At 60.0% G+C, this 24686-nt stretch overlaps 1 protein-coding gene across 1 annotated transcript; it reads right to left on the bottom strand.

Annotated features, from left to right (window-relative positions):
• Positions 1–306: 306 nt before the first annotated feature.
• On the bottom strand, positions 307–9477 carry LOC138064889 (maestro heat-like repeat-containing protein family member 7). The gene is made up of 15 exons (XM_068929154.1): positions 9387–9477; positions 8785–8965; positions 8234–8343; positions 7552–7701; positions 7192–7346; positions 6633–6780; positions 5832–6019; positions 5606–5743; positions 4963–5077; positions 4357–4494; positions 3682–3858; positions 2891–3046; positions 2495–2596; positions 2032–2134; positions 307–1441 (listed from the first exon to the last, which is right to left on the bottom strand). The coding sequence occupies exons 2-15, from the start codon at positions 8900–8902 to the stop codon at positions 1275–1277; spliced, it is 1965 nt and encodes a 654-aa protein (XP_068785255.1). The 5' UTR covers positions 8903–8965; positions 9387–9477; the 3' UTR covers positions 307–1274.
• Positions 9478–24686: the final 15209 nt, after the last annotated feature.

Here is a 24686-nt window from a genome sequence, read left to right as displayed (position 1 = left end):
TTCATCTTCCAATATAAGCTGTAGCAGAGCACATTTCTTAGAATCGAAGGATCCTTCCTTGGGTTAACCCCCACATTAATTGTAAGATGGACAATCATCCTGACATAAAGGGACAGCTAACTAGCTAGGGATCGATTTGACTGTAACGGCTTTTTTCTCCTTTTTTTCCTCTTCCTTTTCTAAATTTGGATGTTTGGAGCCAAGAGGGTCCAATGGTGGTTGGCTACACTGCCATCTGGGGTGCCAAAGTGCTGTGCAAACACTTTGATCCTAGGTTTCCAAGAAGCAGAGCCTCACGCACATCTAGCAGCAAAATTTTATTTCTTTAAATGATGGTGCAGCATAGTAACTGCTGGAGCTGGGTGCCTCCAGGGAGGGACCTTGAACAAAGGAATTCTGGCCTAATTAGACCCTTTACAGTTTTATTTCCCACCTGCCAGGGAAGGTCTCCCCCAATCTTCTTTACTGAGTCTTCTTTACTCTCCTTCTGGTTGGTCTTGGCCTTCAGCCCACACTGGTTGCCACGTCCTTGTTTCCCACAGTCCCTTATCTCCTCCGAGGTCAACCCCAACCCAGGTGCATCCCATCTTGTCCCCTGCAGTCTACTTTTTAGCCCCATGAGCCAGCTGTGTATCTTTATTAGCTGCTTTTAATGGGTTTGGCCGTTACATGCTCAGCAATGATTCTGGAGTTCATGGACGGTTCGGCCTTGAGGCCTGCATGCGCAGGGTAGGCAGTGGCGATAGAAACAGAACTGCATGTCATACCCCAGCTCTGCCCTTCCACCTGAGATGCAAGCCCTGAAGACAGCAGGGGCCTGCTCTTGCCCTGGGGTGACTGGAGAGGGCAGGGGAGGCCAAAGCTTTTCTCCCCCTTTCCCTTGGCTATTGTGGGCCAGCAGAGCAGTTGACGCTTTGCAGCAAAACCAAAGTGTGTCAGGCCGCTCTACGCTGGCCTGGCATATTGGAACGAGTGGACACCCCGTCCCCCCCAGGACAAGCCAGATTCATGCAGGCAGCAAGTTTTGCCCCTTGCCTTTGGCTCCCTAAAAAAAGAACACTCACTCCGGCTGAGGAAACGGGGCTGTATCTTTGCGGGAAGCCCAACAAAGCCATGAAGCGGTAGCACAACAGGGGCTGTGCTTGAGGAGTCGAGCTGTCCTGGGGCTGCGGGAGATGCCAGCAATGAGCCAGACCTTCCAGCACACTTGCGTGTGTCCGTGGTGTGCAGCACCATGGCATTGGCACAGCTGCGTCAGCTCTGCTCAAACAGAGTCACGTCCTGGCGGGAGGGTGCCACCTCGCCCACGCTCTCGGGAGCCAGGGACACAGTGCTCCGAGGTGGAATCTTGATGTTCTCCTTGGCACCCTCAGGTTCATGATGGTCTGTGACACCAGGCAACGGACTAAAGGTTCCGCATCATTTTCCAGGGGCTGGAGGGCTGCGAGAGAAAGGCACCGAGCTGAGAACAGACTCCCACCTTTGCAGAGATCCCAGGAATCCCCCCCCAGGCAGGGCCAGCCCCACTCAGCTCTTCCCATGCGGAGGAGGCAGCAGGTAGGACAAATGGATCAGCTGGCACTTGCAAGTCGGCCAAGCCCCAGATGCGCCCCAAATACCCCCTGCTCTCCCCCACATAGGGACACAGAGCCTTCCTCACCTGGGGCAGGCCAGTGAACTGCAGCTCACTTCCCAGCCTCCTCCCTCCTCCCTGCCAGGGCTGCCTGACACAGCGCTGCTCTCACTCACCAGTGCACAGCTCCTGCACCTTCTCCTTCCTCCGCTTCTTCACTTGCTGCCCGATGAGCCCTAGGCAAACACCTCCGCTCACCCCTCATACTCCCCAGCAAGCCCCCAGCAGCACAGCTCCCATCTGGCCTTGCCAGCTTGGCCATGCAGCCTGCTCCCCTTGGGCAAGGCTGGCCCCAGCCCCGTCCCCACGGTGCAGGACCCAGGGACGGTGGGAGGGACTGAAGACCCTCCTGTGTGCCCGTCTGGGTGGGCAGGCATGGCCCTGGGCTTGTGGCTCACCAATGAACCTCACAGCTGCCTCCCGCAAGGATGCGTCCGGGTTCTCCAGGTATGGCAGGCTCTGGCGCAGGTGTTGCTCCGCTCTGCTCCTGTCCCTCAGCAGCTGCAGACAGCACAAGGACAGGGGGTTGGCACCGAGCCTCCCCAGAAGGCCAGGCCTGTCCCTCCTCCCAGCTCCGGCCTCCTCTTCCTTCCTGTCCACGCCTCCCAGCTAGAAGCTGGCTGGTAGACAGGTTCAGAGGGAGCAGAGGGCAGAGCGGGGCCTGCGGGTGCTGAGATCCCCGCCATGCTTCTGCCAAGGCCCAGCCAGGCCAGGGGCCCCTTCAGCACCCCAGCGGGCACTTAGAGTAGAGGGCTCTGGGCTGCAGCAGTGCGTGAGGGGCACAGCTGTGCACCCTGCCCACTGGCCATGGCGGCAGGCCTCATCCCGCCGCGGCCCCGGGGGCTTTGGCCACGTCCTTACCACGCACTCCCCGATCTTCCACGTCTCCGCTCTTCTGGCCAGCTGCTTGAGCTCCTCCCACTTGAGGAACTGTGCAGCGCTCACCAGGGCTTCCTGAGAGGCCTGCAGAGCAACAGAGACCAGGAGATGCCACCGCAGCCACGGCAGGACACCCTGGGTCCCCCTCGTCTTGGCAAGGCTCCCAGCCTTTCCCAGCCCCAAATGGCACGACGCAGCGTGCCACTAGGTCTGGCCCTCCCTGAAGGCAGAGGCAGCTCTGCCTTGTCCTTCGGCACACAGGAAGCTGCACCTCATGCTGCCATGCGTTCCAAGGCACACTTGGCAGCAGCCCTTGCCTTGCTGCTCACCTCCACCCACGGCATGTCAGCATTGCTTCCCCAAAACACTGCTCCCTACCTGGGCCACTCTCTGCACCTTGTCACTCATGTGGAGGAAGAGCGGCACCAGGCTCCTCTGTGCATGCTGCTTCAGGTTCCGTTTGTTCTTCCCCACCACAATCTCCAGCAGGTCTTTGAAGAGGAGCATGGAGAGCTCTCGCACTCTGCTGTCTTCCTGCAGGCAGGGAGGAGAGGAGGGGAGGCCTCAGCAACGACTCCAGGAACGGGGCCCGACAAGAGCGTTTGCCGTTGCAAGGCCTCGTCCTCTCCGGGCACAACTGTCCCCCAGCCCGGCCAGAGGTCGGAGCTGAGGACAAGCCTCTGCTGAGGCAGCCTGGACAATGAGGGTTGTCGGCAGCAGCACGACAAGCCTCCCTGGGCTCTGTCTCCCGCTCCCTCTGGAGGGAGCTTCTTGGATTTCCCGAGGCCTCCATCAGGGCCCCCGCACACAACAAGAGGACAGAAAGGGACAGCCCCGCGGCACGGCCTCTCCCTCGCTCTCTAGCCTGCTCCTACCTCTCTGCTCATCGCTGCCCCAGGCCACGGCAAGCGCCGCACGCAGTCAAGCACGAGACGCAGCAGCCGAGAGCAGACAGGGGGCTGGTTTGCTCTACTCCCACAGCCCTGGACACCAAGGCCAGCACAGGGCATGGGCTGAGAACCACAGGGCAAAAGGTTTCCTGACATACAGCAGGGCCTGTGCGGGGACGTGCCAACAGGCACGTATGCAGAGGGGCACACAGCACCCAGACCACGCATACGGACCCCCCGGACACACCAGCAGAGCCCCGGCTCTCCCATCAGCCTTACGTCATCAAAGCGAGGCAGAAGCTTCTCGGCCAGCTGCAGAACAATCGGGTTGGAGCCCTTCTGTTCCAGGTAGCTGAGGATGTTTCTCAGCAGCATCAGGCTTCCCACACGCACTTCCCTGCAAGCATCCTGCAGCCACTCCATGCTGTCTGGGAGCAGGCTCTGCATTCTCCTTTTCTGTGGGAAACACACAACTTTCTTTGTGGGAAGCAAGGCCAGACCCCCCCCCCCCACCGCCCGCCCAAAAGTGCTCTGCCTGCTCTTTTCCCATTAGGGCTCAGTGGCCAGGGCCAGGGCTCTGCACACACGCAGGCCTTGGGCACAGAGGCTGCAGTGCAGGGCACAGATCTCCAAGGGGGCCCTCAGCATGCACTGGCCTCTGTAGGGAGCAAAGCTGCTGCCTCAAGGCCCAGGAGCACCTGGCTGCCTTAGCCCGGCCCTGTGCTCATTGTCCCTCTCCCAGATCTTCCCGCTGGGCACTGGTGCCTTTCTCCTTGTGCAGCACGGCCAAGGGCCTGGCATGACACTCGGGGCAGATGAATGGGGCAGCGGAGACTTGGGAGCAGCTACCACACCTCCGGATTGCCAGCCAAGTCCAAGCCACTCTCTGACCCAGTGTCTCCTGTCAAGCCCCAGGCTGCCAGCATGGCTTCACCCGCCTGCCCCCCTCCTCACCATCTTGGGTCTATTCAACAGGGCCACGAGGCCTCTGAACGCCAGTCTGCGCATCTCCAGGCTCTCACTCTGCGCATAACCCTGGACGAGTGGCAGGACCTCCTCATCCATGTCGGCAAGGTCAGGGCATTCCAGCAGCTGAAATGGGCACAGCACTGAAAGACTGGCACAGCCGGCAGCACTGCCCGCAGCGTGCAGCTCTCCGTCCCACCCACCATCCACGGCAAGGGCACCAGGCCCTCACAAAGCTCAGCCCAAACACAGCAGGCATTGTGCAGACACCCCTGGGCCCTGCTCCCAGCCCTGCGCCTCACGGCACACTGCACACACTGCTCGCCTCCTCCTCCCGTCCCCTGAACCCTCCGCAGCCTCTTGTTCTCATCCCTTGGAGGAGCAATTGAACACAGAGAGCTGCCACAAAGCAGGCACGAAATACAAGTGCTTACGAGTGGTCGCCCAGCAGAAACGAGCCAAGGCCGGGGCTACTAACAGGAGCGTATGCATTGCCCCAGCTCCATTCACCAGCATCACCCCACACGCATGTGCACAAGCGAGCACAGCATTTAGAGGCCCCTCCAGAGAGGCACTGCTTGCCATGAGGCCCACCTCGACAAAGAAAGCCATGACGGGCAGCTGATGAAACTGGTCCTCCCTCCTCAGCAGCCTTGCCAGCTGGCGGAAGATCCAGCGACGCAGGTGACTGGCAGCCCCCCTCATTGCTCTGTCAGAGGCAAGAAGGCAGTGTTGGGCCTCAGCCGAGCAGGCAAACCTCCTCTGGCATCGCTCTGCTTGGCACGCAGCTCCTGCAGCCAGCGGCATTTGCTCATGGAGCACTGCTCTTGCCCTACCACACCTTGCCATTAGAAAGTCAGCGTCAGGCATCATTACGTTCCTTTTGGTGGGAGACCGGAGAAACAGCCTTCCTGCCCAGGCGGCATGGCCTGCCCACACATCCCCTCTCCTGCCCGCTTTGGATTCCTGTGCCCCTGGGCCCTCCCCAGGTTCTCCTGCACATGACCCTCTCCCACAGCTCCTAACACCACCTGCTCCCCCAGCAGCTCTCCAAGCTGGGCAGCATGGCAGCTCCCAGGGCCCTTCTGCTGGGCGAGCCCTTGCCACAAGGGCTGAGGCTGCAGCCTCTTTCTTGGAGAAGTGGCGTTCCCCCTGCCCCACCAAGAAGCACATGGGGTGGCACACCCCACAGCCAGGGAAGAGGTGCTGGGCCAGAGCAGGCCGGAAAGGGCTCTACCTGGCCAGCACCACCACTCCCTTCTGGGAGGTGTCCGCATGCAGAAATAGGTCCCAGCCGCCCTTCCTCTCAACAGCCACGGCTACGGTCTCATAGTGGGCGCAGCGCAGCAGACTTTTCATGGCCTGCACGGCGCACCTGCATGCAGAGCAAAGCCCAGGTCACACTGGCAGCCTGGCCCTGCCTCCAGGTGCAGTGCAGAGACAGGGCGAGCGGGATCGAGCACCTGACGTGGCTGGTGGGACGGGACTCATCCCGTTGGCATTCCCTCAAGAAGATATTTGCTTCCTGGTGGCTGAACTCTGCTGTGAAGACCATCTGCAAGAGCAGCGCCAGGAAGAGCTGGGGGAAAAACGCCTTCACCGCCTCTGGGCAGACGGGCTCCCGGATGATCTCACACAGTGCCCTCGTTGCCTGCAGAAAACACCCAGTCACACCTCTCACTCCCGAGCAGTCCCCGGCATGCTTCCACAGCCCTCCAGGTGGGAGGCTCGAGCACAGCCTTGGAGCATGGGAAATGCAGGTGGAGGCCTCAGCCTGGCTGCCTGACCAGGGCCAGCGCCCGCAGGCTCTTGGGCCTCAGCTCCTGGTTGTACACAGTGAGCCTTCCTGCCTCAGCATGACCATCACCTCGGCAGGCTTCGTGTAGCGTGCACGCTCGGCCAGGCTCCCTGTCCCAGGCCGTGCTGCCTGCCCAGGTTTTTCAGGAGCCCTACTCCTGCCCCTCACCTTGCCCCCAACCCGACCCTGGCTTTCCAGCCTGCTGAGCGAGGTCGGCGGATGCAGGGACAGCGTCGGATGGAGATTTCCTGGGCATGGCCAGCCTGGCTGTTGGTGTGCAGAGAGGCCAGGCAGCACTTGGCAGCCCTGTGTGCTGGCACAGTCGGAGGCCTGGCGCTGGCCATGTTGTAGCCATGGGCCCAGGAGAGGTCCCTGCTTGGGGGCACACGGGCAGCGGAGAGGGGGAGGGGGCCCAGGGAGGCAGGCACCAGCCTGGGGGCACGGGAGGCCTCGTCCCCTAACTCACGGCCAGCGGAAGGATGCAGTTGTTGTCCCTGTCGGAGCTGGACTGCTTGCGCAGTGGCCGCTCCTCCAGCAAGCTCAGCAGCTCCCGCAGCATGTCCGGCGCAAGCATCGGCTTATCCATCAGCACCTTCCACATGCTCACGGCAGTGCTGCAGGCCCAGAGCGCCTTGTCAGTGGCACTTCCTTGGCCGCAGCACCGTAGCCTGGGCCAGCCCTGGAGGTCCCCAGCTGTGTGCCAGCCCTGCCCCTGCCCACCCCCTCCTCCCTGGCAGCCCCAAGAGGGTCCTGCCCAGGCAGGCAGCACATGACCAAGCTGAAGCCCCTTGCGCGGCAGGGAGCGTGCAGAGCCGCTGCGCTCTGCGGCTCAAGGCAGGGACACTTGCTCAGCTCTGGCTCCTCAAGGCCTGCTTGAGGCACCAGGGCTGGGAAACGGTGGGCGAGACACAGGGCCCTGCCCCTCAGCCGTGTGCTGGCCATCTGCTTGCCTCTGGCCCTCTTTGGGCCCTTCTCCCCATGGCCAATGAGCCACTGGAGCCCGTCCAGGCTGACGGGCCCCATACCTGTTGCACAGTGGCGAGCAGTACAGCAGGCTCACGGTCACCTCGCTGGGCTCCAAGCAGGCCAGCTGGCAAAGGGTCTTGTTTAGGGTGACCCGGGCCGACAGCTCCCTCACATACTTGACGTTCCTGTAGAGGCACCTTATGATGCGTGGCACCTGGAAGACACAAGGCGGACGGTGAGGCTGCTCCCAGAGAGCAGCCAATACCCCAGCTCCCACTCACTTCTCCTTCCCTCTCCACCACTCCCACCGCTCCTTGCTGCCTTCCAAGGGGCTCCGCTGCCCAAGAACACTGGCTCTCGGCGGGGAAACAGCGCCCCAGAGGGTCGAGCCCCATGCACGCCAGCCCCAGGCTCCTTACATCTTCCAGCACAGAGAAAGCGTCCAGCAGGAACATGGTCAGCATGTGGGAAGCCACCTCCGTATTGTAGGTGCTGCAGTTCCTCATGCCCTCGATGGCTGTGACAATGACGTCTGTCCTTTCGGAAGGCTGCAGGTTTTTCACAAACAGCTGGGGCAGAAAGGACCCAGGAGAGAAGAAATGTCACGCTGCGTGCCGCACTACTGCTGCTTAGCTAAGCAGCGGATGTGGCTCTGGAGAGAGGTGCGGGGCAGTGCTGGCACCGTGGCCCAGGAGAGCCAGGAGCACGCGCTGTGCTGGGTAGCAGCAGCATGGGGCATGTGGCCAGAGGGCCACCAGGGCAAGGCAGGATGCTCGGGAGCAGGCTCACAGTGCACTGGCTCTGCAGGCAACCCTAGCTTGCCGGTGGCCAGCAGGCTGCAGCTGCTGCTGGGACTCTTGGAGCCAAGCCTCTGGCTAGTCCCCCCGCTCAGGGACAGCGGGAGACACAGCAGTGAGAGCAGGGCTGCTACCAGGCAGCAACCAGTACTCTAGGTGCCACTCAGAGCTGCTTCCTTCTCCACCACCACCTCTGCATCAACCCCAAGGCCCCCTCAGCCCCACTCGTTAGGCATCCCTTTGCTCATCCACGTCTCCTCAGGACCCCATGGCCAACAGTCCCAGCAAGGGAAGTGCTCCTCACCCTCATGATCACGCTCATGTTGCTCGTCCACGAAAGGCAGAGCTCATTGTCGGCTTCCCTCTCCTTCTGGGGCTCCACATACTCTGGATCATCCTGCAGCATCGCCCGGCCTGAACAGCAGCAGAAAGACACAGCGGTCAGCAGGAGTCATGCAGAGCTGCAGGTGGCAGACTCATGGCGTCAGAGAGAAACCAGCCTGGCAGAGACAAAGGGCATGCCAGGAATGGATGGGGAGCAGGATTCCCAGGGAGGGTCGGGGCCCATTCCAGGGCAGAGAAGGGCAACTGCTTCAAAGGGTACCAAAAGCCTCACGGGCTTTCCGGTGCGAAGCCCGACACAAGCCGTAGCCTCTGAGCAGGGGCTGCTGAGCGTTTTCCAGGCCAGTGGTATCCAGGACAGGTACTAACAGCCCGCTCCCCTGCTCCTACATCAGCCGCGCCTCCTGCTCCTTTGCCTCACTGAGCAGAGGGGCCGAGGCAGTGCGATGCCTTCCCCGGCCTTGCCAGCGTGGCCGCGTGCAGAAGCACACAGCCCAGCACAGCTTCTCTTACGTTTTCGCTGCACGACGAATCTGAAGAGGCAATGAAGAGCATCCAAGGCCCCGCCCTTGGTCTCCGCGTCCTCGTAAGCACAGCAAAGGATGAGACAGCCCACCAGCTGTCCCAGCATCGGCACGGGGATCTTCCCATAGCAGGCAGGGCTCTCATCCACTCCTCCAAAGGGGTGCCACACCTGGGCAAGGCGGGTGGGACAGGTAGAAGGGCTGACGGGAGGCAGTCGCCACCAAAGCCCTGAAGCCAAGACTCTGCCCAGGCATGGATCCCAGCGGAGCCAAAGCTCTCGAGGGCCCTGCAGGCCTTGCCTCCCAAAGCAGCAGCCCAGCAAAGGCAGCACTGCCAGGCTGCGGCTCACATCATGCTCCGCGCGCACTGCTCCCCTGCACAGGGCTGGGGGCACAGCTGGCTCCTGCGACAAAGGGACTGCAGAGAAAAGCCCATGGAGAGAGGGCCAAAGAGCTTTGCTTCAGGGCAGAGCCTTGCTCAGTGCCTTAACCTGTGCCCACGCTTCCCTCCGAGGGACCCCCTGAGCTGCACTGTGCTCTGGGCTGCTGCAAAGGGCCAAAGCGGGGGCTGCACGGTGCTTGGCTCCTTACCTCCAGCGAGGAATAGTTGGCCAGCAACTTGCTCAGCCTCCCAATCCTCCCCACGGCCCTCTCACGCACAGCTGCTCTCTCCGTCTTGGTGAAGGGCAGCAGCATCTGCAAGGAGAAAGGCTACTGCTCTGCCCGGGGAGCTGACGCCCACTCCAGCAGAAGCAGCTCTGCTAAGCGCCTGCCTGCAGTCCTACAGTGCACCAAGGCTTCCTCGGAGCTAGAGCCAAGCCTGGAATGGCCTTCCTGCCCCTACAGGCCCCAGCCTGCAAGGCCCACCTTGCCCTCAGGCAGCCAGCCACACCCAAGCCCCCTCCCAGCCTCTGCTCCTGGCCATGCACATGGCCCCGGGTGCCCTCTTCAGGATGGCAGGCCTTTCAGGCCACACCTTCCCTAGGGGTCTGCAGTGGGCAGCCTGGCCTCCGGCCTCCTGGCATGGCAGAAGAACCAAGCTTCCAGGCTCGGCTCCCCTTGCAGGACGGGCAGCTCCCAGTGGGTCTCTGCCCCATTCCGATCTGGCAAGGAAAGCACAAGGCACGCGGAGGCGGGGGGACAGCAGCACCAGCTGCCATCAGTGCAGTGCCTAGAGAAGAAGGGTGACATTCCTCCCACTGCTTTGGTGCAAGGAGAGCTTTGGGGGCAGAGGTGGCCCAGGAGTGCTCATGGGGGCAAGGTGTTCCCAAGAGCCTGGAGGATGTTTGGGGTGGGAAGGGACTTGGGCTGTAGCCAGGGGACACTGGGCTCACAGAAGAGCCCAGTGGGGAACCTCCGCTCACCCAAGCGAGAAACGCCCCCTGCCTGCAGCGTGCTGCCTGTACATGGCACTCGGGGGGGGGAATGTCCACTCGAGGGTGTCACTTCCCTCTGGGCTGAGGAACAGGCCCAATGCAGCCCACTCTTTGCAAATGCCACACCTGCAAGATCTTCTGCAGCTCCAGGAGGCTGGAAGTGGCCGACTTGAGCACCAGCACCTCCAACATGTTGTCCATGGCATCGAGGGTCTGCAAGGAGGACAGGGGGCTGTGGCATTCCTTCCCCACTGCCTCTGACCCACAGCAGACTCAGTTGAACCCCTGCTGCCCAGCGAGGACACCCGCTGCCCTGCACGGGCCAACGAGAGGCCTCAGGGCAGGAGACCTGCTGTGCACGGACCAGCCCCTGGGCACTGCCCATGGCCCAGCCCACGGGAAGGGCATGAAGGCAGGAGGGTGGGAAAACAAAGCTGAGATCCTGCCCAGCCTTGGAGCTGACAGTCACCTCTCAGCACAGCGGAGCCAGGGGCAAGCCCAGAGGGGCTGGCGGGCTCCCTGTAGCTCACCCAGCGCCTACCTTGGAGTAGAGGGACATGTCCACGGTCTCCATGTCTTCTCTTGGAGGAAGCAAGAAGACACTCTTGAAGCAGGCATGGAGAAGGCTGCTCTTTTTGCCCTCCAGAACCGGCTCCACTGCACTGCAAAGAGAGAGTGAGAGAGAGAGAGAGAGAGAGATGCCTGTTGGACACTGGTGCTGGGAGCAGTGCCTGGATGCCCTGGGGAGGTGGCTGTGGGCCGCTGGGGCAGGAGTCCCCCGGCTGCTACAGAGAGCACGTGAGGGAGCCCTGCAGGGAGGCACCTCCTCCCTCCATGAACTGGCCCAGGGGCAGAGGAGAGCCCAGGCAGCTAGGCCTCCCCCCTTCTCTACCACCTGCCTCCCCTTCTGCACTACAAGCCAAGGGGCCCTGGGGAGCTGCAGCAGGCAACCCTCTGCCCTCCCATCTGCCCTACTGACAAGCCTACTGACAAGCAAGGGGAGAGCAGAAGCGCAGCAGACAGCACCGCCAGCCTCCTCCCACCATGGTGCACACCTCCCAGCCAGGGACGGTGCCATCAGGCACATGCTGTGCACAGGTCCTGGCCAAACCAGGGGCTCTGCTAGCTACCTCATTGCCGTGATAGCAAGCATGGCTTGCTGGCGCACTGCTGTGCCCAGGCGCTCCAAGGGCTCCTCTTCCAGCAGCACCTGCACAGCACAACCGGCAGTCAGCGCGGCAACTGCCATCACCCAGCACCAGCAGACCCAGGGCCCAGCTGGCCTTGCCCCTGTCCTCACACCTGCTGCCTCTCCCCTCACCTCGATATGCTCGGCCAGCTCGTGTCGGCAGCAGAACACCTCCAGGCCCCAGGACAAGGTCTTGGCGCTGCTGCCTCCACAGAGGGTGCCGATGGACGCTAGAAACTTCAGCTTCTGCGCCTCTTGCTGACAGACGGGGAAGAGAGACAGAGTGAGCGCGAGAGGGGACAGGAAAGGCCAGCAGGACCAGAGCAGCCAGGGGGCTGCAGTGCTGGGCGGGACCCCGGACGGCAGCAGCTCTGCACAGCCAGCACCTCCCCAGCAGCCTGCCAGCAGACATGGGCGGACCCGCAGGGAGACCCAGGCACAGCCCCCATGGAAACGGCTGCACTTACCTGTTCTCGGCCACCCACAAAGGCCTGGATGAAGTCCAAGGCTTCCTCATCCTCTCTGGACAGCTCGGACCAGCTGCTGATGGAAAACCTTGCACCTGAGAAAGGAAGAGAGCCAGGAGCACTGCAGAGATGGAGGGCAGGCAGCAGAGAGCCGTGCAGTGAGCTCTGCCCGCCGGCCAGCCATGGGCCTGCTCCCGGGCACGCAGTCTCCCCCAGGCTGCTCAAGGCTGCACAGTGCCCAGCACATGGGCTGCCCTGCTGCAGCCAGCCAGGCAGGGCAAACCTCAACTGCACCAGGCTGAGGAACGTGCTGCCAGATGGGCAGCATCCCTCCTCCTGCCACGGAGCTGCCGCTCGCTGCCCGTCCCAGGCAGCAGGAGCTGCGTCCATCTGCGCTCTCCCTCCTGGGCGCATGCTGCGCTGGGGCCAGCTCCCAAGCCCCGAGCGGGCCCTGGCATCCGGGCACCGCTGTGCCACCACCCCGGGCACCCCGACACCACGTGCTGGGGAGATGGGAGCCCGGTGCAGAGCAGGGTGCGCTCCCCGGCCCTCACCCCAGCCCGGCCCAGCCCCACGGGGCCGCTCACTCACCTCTCCGCCACGCCTGGGACTCGAACCCCTCCAAGGGCCTCGAGGCAGAGCTGCTCTCCTCGGCAACCCTGTCCTGCTCCTGGGATGCCCGGCGCGGGCAGCCGTACTCCTGCTCCCAGGCCACCCGCGGGCGGCTGGGGGGTCTCTCCGCCATCCTGCGGCACGGAGCAGAGGCAGGAGGGGGACACTTGTTTAATGCAGAGCTGGGGAGGGTCCCCACGGGGGTGGGGGCAGCGCAGTCAAAGGTCCCCGCGCCCGTCCCGGCCCTGGAGCCAGCTCTCCTGCGCCTCAGCCCCTGCCGCAAGGTCCTGCCCCCGCCACGGCCGAGGGCCCCCGCAGCCCCGTGGCACTGCCGAGCCCGGCCCCGTCGCTCTCACCCGCAGCAGGAGCTGGCAAGGCCTCGGCAAACGCCTCGACTCCGCGGGGCTGCCGGGGCGGCAGGGAAAGACGCGGCTGCGCTCGGGGGCTCCTCCTCGAGCTCCACGCGCTCCTGCCCTCTCCCGTCGCCGTCCGCCCGGACACTGCCCGCACCTGACAGCGCTGCGGGTGTCACAACGGGGGGGGTCACAATGGCCCCGCCGGGGGCGGCTCTGAGGTCACCTCTGCTGCGCGAGCTGCTCCAGCAGCAGCAGCCGGCACCGCCAGGGGCTCCAGGGCCGCAGCGCGGCCGCCCCGGGCAGGAGGGAGCTGGGGCAGGGCAGGGCGAGGCAGCTCGAGGGGCCGCGCGCGGCTCCGCATGGCCAGCTCCCTCCTCTTTCATCCCCGGCTGCCCACGCCTGGCCGCACTCACCTGCTCACCACTAACCACCAGCACCACCTCAAAACCTGACGCCACCGTACCTCTTGCCCCAATCCCCTCCTCTCATCCCTCACCCCAAACTCTAACCCTCCAGCCACAACCCAGACCTCCAACCCCTTTCCCTAACTCTTGCTCCAGCCCTCACCGGCATCTCCAATCCTCAGCCCTAGCCAACAAATGCTAGCCTTCACCCCAGCCCTCACCCCTGCCATAGCCCACTCCCCCACAAAGCTAGCCAACACTCACAGCAAGCACCAGAAACCCGCAGCACAACCACCAAACCTCGCCCCACGCCTCACCCAACCCCTCACCCCATGCAGCCAGCTCTCGTCCCCAGCCCTGCCCTCAACACCAGCCCCCAAGCACCAACCCCAGGGAGATGCCCGAACCCCCACTGCCAGCCCCAACCCCTTCCCCAGCCACCCTCCCCCTCGCACCAGCCCCCTACCCTGCAGCCCCGCCGCTCACCCTCACGCTCCCGCCGGGCCCCCTCGCGCCCCACCCCGGCAGGCAGAGGAAGGGCAGGACCGGGCCGTGCTGGGGCAGCTGAGCGTGGCAGGCACCGCTGCAGATGCTCTGCTCCAGCCCCGCTCAAGCAGGGGCACCTACAGCACGTTGCCCCACACCAGCACAGGCGGCTTTGCAGCTTCTCCTGCAGCGGAGACTCCACAGCCTCTCGGGGGAACCTGCTCCACTGCTTAACCGCCCTCGCGGGGAAAAAGCGCTTTCCTGCGCTCAGGGGGAATTGCCTGCTTCGCCATTTTGGGCCACGGCAGCACCCAACTCCTGGGCCGGGGCCGGGGGCGGAGGGGCGGAGGGGCGGGGCCATGGCAGGGACGGGGCGCCAGCCGGGCCCCCCGCGCCGGCACAGGGAGCGCAGCAGGCTGCTGGGGCGCGGCCGTGGCGCAGACGCCCCCGCCGCACGCCCCTCGCCCACGGGCCCCGCCCGGGCCCTGCGCCCGGGCACGCAGCAGGCCGCCGCCGCCGGGCCCTGCGCCACGCTGGCCCCGGCCGCGGCCGCAGGGACAGCCCGCCGGGCGGCCGTTGGGCGGCCTGCGTGTCGCTCACGGCTCACCCCGCCCCTCCCGGGCACCCATTCGCTCGCTGCCTCCCCTCGCTCCCCGATTGGCCGGGCGGGGGGCGGGCTCTCCACCCGCCCGCGGCAGCTGCTGGCGCCAAGCAGAAGCTGCAGCTCCGCTCTGTGGAGAAGAGGCGGCTGCAGAGAGCCGCTCGCTCTGCCCGCAGCCCCGCCGCCTCCGGGCAGCGTTCTCCCGCCCGGCACCTGGCCCCTTCTCTGCACGGCACAGATTATTGGCCTTGCCAGTTCTGCTGGCACCCGGGGCCGTGGCCGGGCTCCCAAGTGGGCGGAAAACCACACGGACGTCGGGCAAAGAGCTGGTGAGCAGCCTGGACTGCTTCAGGCTGGAGCACGTTATACGGCGTAGAAATTATGCCCTCCACTCCTGCAAGTAGGAGGATGTTGGCCCGTTCAGCTGGCACGGTTGGAGCTGGAAAAGGATGCCTGCCCGTTGTCTAAAAGAAATTGTTGTAAAACCTAAAACCTTTTCCCTGTGTTTTACAAAAGCAAAACAGCTAACCTCGTGTGAACTCAAGGAGCAATTTCTCTGGGAGGACTGTATGAAAACTGAGGGGTTTTTTTTGTTTGTTTTGAGGAGAAAAGCACTCTTTCTTTTCCAAACCCTTGAGTTGGTGTTCTTTGACCTTCATACGTGAGTCGATTTCAGCCTAGAAGGCTCTTTTCCCACCGGTAGGTGTTGATGTTGACAGAGGCACCGCTGTGCTTTCTAGTGTGGCATGCTAGCACCTATTCCAAGAAGTGGAACTCTCTCTGCTTATTGCGTTGTGGCCAAGCAATACATCCGCACAATGGAAGAAGGTTGAGGGCAGAAGCCTGGCTGTGACTGACCACAGGTGTTGCCAAGAAAGCTGGATGAATCTCAGCACAAAGGGTGCCACAGGCTGGCCTTTGTTTTAAGGCATGCCCTGGACTCCTGCAAGCACCTGAAAGCTGGAAATCCATCCTTCCAGGAGCAGAAACGATGAGCAGTAGAGGGAATGTGCTGCGCAGGTGAGCTGCAGCTGGTGCAGCAAGCATCGCTGGTTTGAAGCGGTGGCTTGCTCCTTTGCCCTTTCCCAGAGAAATGCAATCTGATAATGGATGACATCTGTAAGAACAAAGAACTGCAAAGGTGGAGTTCTTCCCGTGGAGTCCAGTGGACTTTCCACCTACCGTGTCAAGCTCAATGCAATGGGGGAGGAGAAAGATGGAATGGATGAGAGAACGAACAGCAATGCAAGAGTGACTCTTCTCTCTTAGAATACTTCTAAGTGGGGATTGGATTTGTGGGAAGTCTGAAGTTGGCTAAGTAAGTGACACCCTCCCACCATGGGAAGTGTCAGAGAAGGACACTGTATCTGATTTAGCTTCAGCTTAGTCTCAGGGCCTAAAGTAGATGAAGCCTGCGGGCCTCAAGGCCGAACTGTGAATGAACTTGAGAAACATTGCTGGCAATGTAGCTGCAAAACCATTTAAGACCAGCTACTAAGGCTACAAAAGCAGCTAATGAGGATGTAAAATAGGATGCAGGAGACAAGATGGGATGCACGTGGGTTGGGGTTGACCTTGGAGGAGATAAGGGCCTGGGCTGTAGGCCAGGAGCTGTCCGAAGGAGAGAGAGACCAGTCAGAAGGGGAGAGACCAGTGACTCAGAAAAGAAGACTGGAGGAGACTGTCACTGGCAGGTGGGGAAATAAGACTGCAAAGGGTCTGATTAGCCCAGAATGTCTTTGTTCAGGGTCCCTGCGTGGAGGCAGCCAGCTCGAGCTGTTACTTCCTGTACTGTCATTTATTCTTGTAATTCATGTCAAAGAAATAATTAATGCCATGTCCTTGTTTCTCCCAGGCCCTTATCTCCTCCAAGGTCAACCCCAACCCACGTGCATCCCATCTTGTCTCCTGCAGTCTACTTTGTAGCCTCATGAGCTAGTTTTGTATCTTTGTCAGCTAGTTTTAACTGGTTTGGCAGTTACAGCACTGGCAACGTCACATCCTTCGCAATGTTTCTGGAGTTCAAGGACAGTTCAGCCTTGAGGCCTGCAGGCTTCATCTACTTTAGGCACTGATGCTAAGCAAGAGTGAGACTTATGCGAAGCGGAAGCTAAATCGGCTACAATTTCCTCCAACAGTCCTCCCTTGGTTTCTATGAGCACACCTGCTGGATACATATATTGGGGTAGAGTATTTGTGCACATCATAGAGGAGAATGTGAGGCACTTTTTCTCCTTTTTTTTTTTTTGTGAAGTTTACCTTAGATTAAATGATAGGTTTTTTGACCTCTGTTCATGGAGTGTGCGGGATCTTTCAACTTTAAGAGATGTCCCCAGTCGAGGGGAGATCGCGGTGTAGAGGCGCGTTGTTCCTCAGGAGAGTTCAAATGGCTGTCCTGAGTGATGTCTATTTATACTACGTCCATGATTTGTACCATTAGCCAAATCAGGTGTGATCTAGCCACGGTGTGTCATATTGGAAGTCACGTACCTTTCAAATTTCAGGAGGAAGTTTCTCGTTTGCTCCCCAGCGAGGACTTCTCAGCCGGGCTTTCTGCTAGTGACTTTACCACTAGTTGTTTGTATGTGCCGAGGTCATGGTCGATCACTTGGGAAAGTGGAGGGCGAAGGTCCTGCCACCTTCCCCCCCACAACTAGAGTCAAACCCTCCACCTCACAAAGTGGCCGTACAGGAGCCTCTTGCCTCGTGGTATAAATAGACCTCAGTGTCTACTGATCAGCATATATTAATTCAGTATATAACAGCAGGGCTTGTGTCTTTCGCAATAACTACCACACACACAGAGGTGTAGGAGGATTATGAGCAGTAAAGAGAACAATGTTGATGCTAGCAATATCACTACCGGGTGAAGGTTAAAAATTCCTGTTGCTGTTAGTGACCATTCAAAAAGAGTTGATGTTCTTTTGATTTTTCTTTTGTACTGGTTTAGTGTAGAATTGGACTGCAGCTGCTGTTGAGATGTAATAGGAGCTGAGGAATTCCAGTTGCATCCCAGGATCCCAGTAAAGTTACAGATAGAAATCTTTGGGTGATTGCTTGCAGCTACAGCAATAGTATTTATGATTATAAAATGACAAAGGGTTCTCATACAAACACATCAGACAAGGCAATCGAGTTAAATTACAAATTAATGATGTTTCAGAAAACCAAATAGAGAGAAGCAAAAGCTTTAATCATTATGCCACAAATCACAAGTCACTTGAAAAGGCGCCCAGGTGTTGCTGGGTTGTTAAGAAAGCCTTACTGCACGGATTTGGTTTGGAGACTCAAGAACAGAGATGCAGCTGTGCTTTTGCAGCCGGGCACTAATTCGTGAAGCACAAAGTATAGGCATTCCTCTTTTTCGATTGTAATCCCGTTCCCAATAGTGCATTATGACAAACAAGAAGTTATGTTACCATTTTTAGTTATTGAAGGCAGAACACTGAAGGAGATAAGCCCGCCTTAACTAGGATAATCCTTCTGTTAAGCAAACATGAAGATGGTACTGCTCTTTTGGAAGTTTGTCTGCAGCTCTTGAAAAAGCAGGTATCTCCCTAAGAGACAGCATCTCGAAGATGTACACAATATGCTAAACATTTCTCTCTCCTCAGAGTTTCTGGATTCCCCTGTCTCTAGTCATTGTGAATACTGTCCACCCTCCCAAGCTGATCCGCTTCCCTGGGGGCTCCTTACTCCTGGGGGCCTTCTTGGACAAAGGGGACATTCTCTCTGCATACGTCCTACATTGCCACAGAAATAACATTCCGGTCCCTCACTGTCTCCCCGTCTTCTCCTGTCCCCTTCTCGTCCTTGCCCTTGGCATTGCCCTAGCCTTCCTCGGCCTCCTCTGTCTCTTCCTCTACCCCTTCCTCTAATTTGCAAGTTCCGTCCTGAAGCTGCTGCTAAGAGATTAGCCTCTTCTTGGTTTTCCTTCTTCCGTTCCTTTGCTTGCTTCCCTTGCTGTTTCTCCTCTCTCCCGTCATAGACCAATACTGCCACGCTTAAAATCCTTTGTGAAGTTTCTCCTTGCCACCCTGGCATGTGCTCCTTCAACTCTTTTGGGCTATCCGGAGCGGCCTGATGGACAAAGACACTAATGGCTAGTGCATCATTCCAATTCTGGAAAGTCCTTCCCCCATAGTTCAACAAGGCTTGCCCTAGTCGTCCCCCAAAATCCCTGGCCTCTTTGTCCAAGCTCTGTCTACGCTCCTGCACTCTAGTCCAATCCACTCCTAGTTTGCTACATGCTCTAATAGCTTCTACCGAGTTCCGGAGTCCTGTCTGGCAAGCGACTCTGTCCCCTGCGTTATTGTAATCCCAATTTGGATCGTTTGCTGGCTAACGATTTGTGTTTCCCCCAGTCTGTTGTACAAACTTTGCCTCTTTATTAACTATTTTATCATCTCGCTCGTTTGGTCAGAACAACTCTCTCAAGAGTACTTGGGTATCCCGCCAGTTTGGTCAGAACAACTCTCTCAAGAGTACTTGGGTATCCCGCCAGTTTGGATTATACCCAGTGCATATATATTAGAAAACAGCTGAGCGCTCCTTTCCGCATCCTCCCTCAACCTGGGCATTTTGCTTGCCCACAATGCTCAATCACTCGGACTCCAGGGTTGGCCAGTAAATACATGCAGTACCACGTGAGGGGGGTTAGCTCCCCCAACCGCTGCACTCGGTTGTAATGCTGCTGCATTAGGTAAAACATTAGCAACCATAGGATGGAGTCCTGCCACGGGAGGAGGGGAAGTCTGAGTAAGAGGAGGAGAGGGACAGATAGACAGATCTTCAGGAGGCACCACCGGAGGAGTGTAAGGCGGAGCAGTAGCTCCTGGGGCGTTATTTGGGACACCTATATCTGCTGCAGCAAGAGTAGTTTTACAGAGGGTGCCGTTTGTCCTCCTTGGATCTCGCCGGTCCCACATCCAATTATCCCACACATACCAATAATCCATTCAGTGAGGCTTTTCATCTTCCAATATAAGCTGTAGCAGAGCACATTTCTTAGAATCGAAGGATCCTTCCTTGGGTTAACCCCCACATTAATTGTAAGATGGACAATCATCCTGACATAAAGGGACAGCTAACTAGCTAGGGATCGATTTGACTGTAACGGCTTTTTTCTCCTTTTTTTCCTCTTCCTTTTCTAAATTTGGATGTTTGGAGCCAAGAGGGTCCAATGGTGGTTGGCTACACTGCCATCTGGGGTGCCAAAGTGCTGTGCAAACACTTTGATCCTAGGTTTCCAAGAAGCAGAGCCTCACGCACATCTAGCAGCAAAATTTTATTTCTTTAAATGATGGTGCAGCATAGTAACTGCTGGAGCTGGGTGCCTCCAGGGAGGGACCTTGAACAAAGGAATTCTGGCCTAATTAGACCCTTTACAGTTTTATTTCCCACCTGCCAGGGAAGGTCTCCCCCAATCTTCTTTACTGAGTCTTCTTTACTCTCCTTCTGGTTGGTCTTGGCCTTCAGCCCACACTGGTTGCCACGTCCTTGTTTCCCACAGTCCCTTATCTCCTCCGAGGTCAACCCCAACCCAGGTGCATCCCATCTTGTCCCCTGCAGTCTACTTTTTAGCCCCATGAGCCAGCTGTGTATCTTTATTAGCTGCTTTTAATGGGTTTGGCCGTTACATGCTCAGCAATGATTCTGGAGTTCATGGACGGTTCGGCCTTGAGGCCTGCATGCGCAGGGTAGGCAGTGGCGATAGAAACAGAACTGCATGTCATACCCCAGCTCTGCCCTTCCACCTGAGATGCAAGCCCTGAAGACAGCAGGGGCCTGCTCTTGCCCTGGGGTGACTGGAGAGGGCAGGGGAGGCCAAAGCTTTTCTCCCCCTTTCCCTTGGCTATTGTGGGCCAGCAGAGCAGTTGACGCTTTGCAGCAAAACCAAAGTGTGTCAGGCCGCTCTACGCTGGCCTGGCATATTGGAACGAGTGGACACCCCGTCCCCCCCAGGACAAGCCAGATTCATGCAGGCAGCAAGTTTTGCCCCTTGCCTTTGGCTCCCTAAAAAAAGAACACTCACTCCGGCTGAGGAAACGGGGCTGTATCTTTGCGGGAAGCCCAACAAAGCCATGAAGCGGTAGCACAACAGGGGCTGTGCTTGAGGAGTCGAGCTGTCCTGGGGCTGCGGGAGATGCCAGCAATGAGCCAGACCTTCCAGCACACTTGCGTGTGTCCGTGGTGTGCAGCACCATGGCATTGGCACAGCTGCGTCAGCTCTGCTCAAACAGAGTCACGTCCTGGCGGGAGGGTGCCACCTCGCCCACGCTCTCGGGAGCCAGGGACACAGTGCTCCGAGGTGGAATCTTGATGTTCTCCTTGGCACCCTCAGGTTCATGATGGTCTGTGACACCAGGCAACGGACTAAAGGTTCCGCATCATTTTCCAGGGGCTGGAGGGCTGCGAGAGAAAGGCACCGAGCTGAGAACAGACTCCCACCTTTGCAGAGATCCCAGGAATCCCCCCCCAGGCAGGGCCAGCCCCACTCAGCTCTTCCCATGCGGAGGAGGCAGCAGGTAGGACAAATGGATCAGCTGGCACTTGCAGGTCGGCCAAGCCCCAGATGCGCCCCAAATACCCCCTGCTCTCCCCCACATAGGGACACAGAGCCTTCCTCACCTGGGGCAGGCCAGTGAACTGCAGCTCACTTCCCAGCCTCCTCCCTCCTCCCTGCCAGGGCTGCCTGACACAGCGCTGCTCTCACTCACCAGTGCACAGCTCCTGCACCTTCTCCTTCCTCCGCTTCTTCACTTGCTGCCCGATGAGCCCTAGGCAAACACCTCCGCTCACCCCTCATACTCCCCAGCAAGCCCCCAGCAGCACAGCTCCCATCTGGCCTTGCCAGCTTGGCCATGCAGCCTGCTCCCCTTGGGCAAGGCTGGCCCCAGCCCCGTCCCCACGGTGCAGGACCCAGGGACGGTGGGAGGGACTGAAGACCCTCCTGTGTGCCCGTCTGGGTGGGCAGGCATGGCCCTGGGCTTGTGGCTCACCAATGAACCTCACAGCTGCCTCCCGCAAGGATGCGTCCGGGTTCTCCAGGTATGGCAGGCTCTGGCGCAGGTGTTGCTCCGCTCTGCTCCTGTCCCTCAGCAGCTGCAGACAGCACAAGGACAGGGGGTTGGCACCGAGCCTCCCCAGAAGGCCAGGCCTGTCCCTCCTCCCAGCTCCGGCCTCCTCTTCCTTCCTGTCCACGCCTCCCAGCTAGAAGCTGGCTGGTAGACAGGTTCAGAGGGAGCAGAGGGCAGAGCGGGGCCTGCGGGTGCTGAGATCCCCGCCATGCTTCTGCCAAGGCCCAGCCAGGCCAGGGGCCCCTTCAGCACCCCAGCGGGCACTTAGAGTAGAGGGCTCTGGGCTGCAGCAGTGCGTGAGGGGCACAGCTGTGCACCCTGCCCACTGGCCATGGCGGCAGGCCTCATCCCGCCGCGGCCCCGGGGGCTTTGGCCACGTCCTTACCACGCACTCCCCGATCTTCCACGTCTCCGCTCTTCTGGCCAGCTGCTTGAGCTCCTCCCACTTGAGGAACTGTGCAGCGCTCACCAGGGCTTCCTGAGAGGCCTGCAGAGCAACAGAGACCAGGAGATGCCACCGCAGCCACGGCAGGACACCCTGGGTCCCCCTCGTCTTGGCAAGGCTCCCAGCCTTTCCCAGCCCCAAATGGCACGACGCAGCGTGCCACTAGGTCTGGCCCTCCCTGAAGGCAGAGGCAGCTCTGCCTTGTCCTTCGGCACACAGGAAGCTGCACCTCATGCTGCCATGCGTTCCAAGGCACACTTGGCAGCAGCCCTTGCCTTGCTGCTCACCTCCACCCACGGCATGTCAGCATTGCTTCCCCAAAACACTGCTCCCTACCTGGGCCACTCTCTGCACCTTGTCACTCATGTGGAAGAAGAGCGGCACCAGGCTCCTCTGTGCATGCTGCTTCAGGTTCCGTTTGTTCTTCCCCACCACAATCTCCAGCAGGTCTTTGAAGAGGAGCATGGAGAGCTCTCGCACTCTGCTGTCTTCCTGCAGGCAGGGAGGAGAGGAGGGGAGGCCTCAGCAACGACTCCAGGAACGGGGCCCGACAAGAGCGTTTGCCGTTGCAAGGCCTCGTCCTCTCCGGGCACAACTGTCCCCCAGCCCGGCCAGAGGTCGGAGCTGAGGACAAGCCTCTGCTGAGGCAGCCTGGACAATGAGGGTTGTCGGCAGCAGCACGACAAGCCTCCCTGGGCTCTGTCTCCCGCTCCCTCTGGAGGGAGCTTCTTGGATTTCCCGAGGCCTCCATCAGGGCCCCCGCACACAACAAGAGGACAGAAAGGGACAGCCCCGCGGCACGGCCTCTCCCTCGCTCTCTAGCCTGCTCCTACCTCTCTGCTCATCGCTGCCCCAGGCCACGGCAAGCGCCGCACGCAGTCAAGCACGAGACGCAGCAGCCGAGAGCAGACAGGGGGCTGGTTTGCTCTACTCCCACAGCCCTGGACACCAAGGCCAGCACAGGGCATGGGCTGAGAACCACAGGGCAAAAGGTTTCCTGACATACAGCAGGGCCTGTGCGGGGACGTGCCAACAGGCACGTATGCAGAGGGGCACACAGCACCCAGACCACGCATACGGACCCCCCGGACACACCAGCAGAGCCCCGGCTCTCCCATCAGCCTTACGTCATCAAAGCGAGGCAGAAGCTTCTCGGCCAGCTGCAGAACAATCGGGTTGGAGCCCTTCTGTTCCAGGTAGCTGAGGATGTTTCTCAGCAGCATCAGGCTTCCCACACGCACTTCCCTGCAAGCATCCTGCAGCCACTCCATGCTGTCTGGGAGCAGGCTCTGCATTCTCCTTTTCTGTGGGAAACACACAACTTTCTTTGTGGGAAGCAAGGCCAGACCCCCCCCCCCCACCGCCCGCCCAAAAGTGCTCTGCCTGCTCTTTTCCCATTAGGGCTCAGTGGCCAGGGCCAGGGCTCTGCACACACGCAGGCCTTGGGCACAGAGGCTGCAGTGCAGGGCACAGATCTCCAAGGGGGCCCTCAGCATGCACTGGCCTCTGTAGGGAGCAAAGCTGCTGCCTCAAGGCCCAGGAGCACCTGGCTGCCTTAGCCCGGCCCTGTGCTCATTGTCCCTCTCCCAGATCTTCCCGCTGGGCACTGGTGCCTTTCTCCTTGTGCAGCACGGCCAAGGGCCTGGCATGACACTCGGGGCAGATGAATGGGGCAGCGGAGACTTGGGAGCAGCTACCACACCTCCGGATTGCCAGCCAAGTCCAAGCCACTCTCTGACCCAGTGTCTCCTGTCAAGCCCCAGGCTGCCAGCATGGCTTCACCCGCCTGCCCCCCTCCTCACCATCTTGGGTCTATTCAACAGGGCCACGAGGCCTCTGAACGCCAGTCTGCGCATCTCCAGGCTCTCACTCTGCGCATAACCCTGGACGAGTGGCAGGACCTCCTCATCCATGTCGGCAAGGTCAGGGCATTCCAGCAGCTGAAATGGGCACAGCACTGAAAGACTGGCACAGCCGGCAGCACTGCCCGCAGCGTGCAGCTCTCCGTCCCACCCACCATCCACGGCAAGGGCACCAGGCCCTCACAAAGCTCAGCCCAAACACAGCAGGCATTGTGCAGACACCCCTGGGCCCTGCTCCCAGCCCTGCGCCTCACGGCACACTGCACACACTGCTCGCCTCCTCCTCCCGTCCCCTGAACCCTCCGCAGCCTCTTGTTCTCATCCCTTGGAGGAGCAATTGAACACAGAGAGCTGCCACAAAGCAGGCACGAAATACAAGTGCTTACGAGTGGTCGCCCAGCAGAAACGAGCCAAGGCCGGGGCTACTAACAGGAGCGTATGCATTGCCCCAGCTCCATTCACCAGCATCACCCCACACGCATGTGCACAAGCGAGCACAGCATTTAGAGGCCCCTCCAGAGAGGCACTGCTTGCCATGAGGCCCACCTCGACAAAGAAAGCCATGACGGGCAGCTGATGAAACTGGTCCTCCCTCCTCAGCAGCCTTGCCAGCTGGCGGAAGATCCAGCGACGCAGGTGACTGGCAGCCCCCCTCATTGCTCTGTCAGAGGCAAGAAGGCAGTGTTGGGCCTCAGCCGAGCAGGCAAACCTCCTCTGGCATCGCTCTGCTTGGCACGCAGCTCCTGCAGCCAGCGGCATTTGCTCATGGAGCACTGCTCTTGCCCTACCACACCTTGCCATTAGAAAGTCAGCGTCAGGCATCATTACGTTCCTTTTGGTGGGAGACCGGAGAAACAGCCTTCCTGCCCAGGCGGCATGGCCTGCCCACACATCCCCTCTCCTGCCCGCTTTGGATTCCTGTGCCCCTGGGCCCTCCCCAGGTTCTCCTGCACATGACCCTCTCCCACAGCTCCTAACACCACCTGCTCCCCCAGCAGCTCTCCAAGCTGGGCA

This window comes from Struthio camelus, unplaced genomic scaffold, assembly GCF_040807025.1.
Source record: "Struthio camelus isolate bStrCam1 unplaced genomic scaffold, bStrCam1.hap1 HAP1_SCAFFOLD_33, whole genome shotgun sequence".
Lineage (NCBI taxonomy): Eukaryota > Metazoa > Chordata > Aves > Struthioniformes > Struthionidae > Struthio > Struthio camelus.
This window is presented reverse-complemented; position numbering and strand designations above follow the sequence as displayed.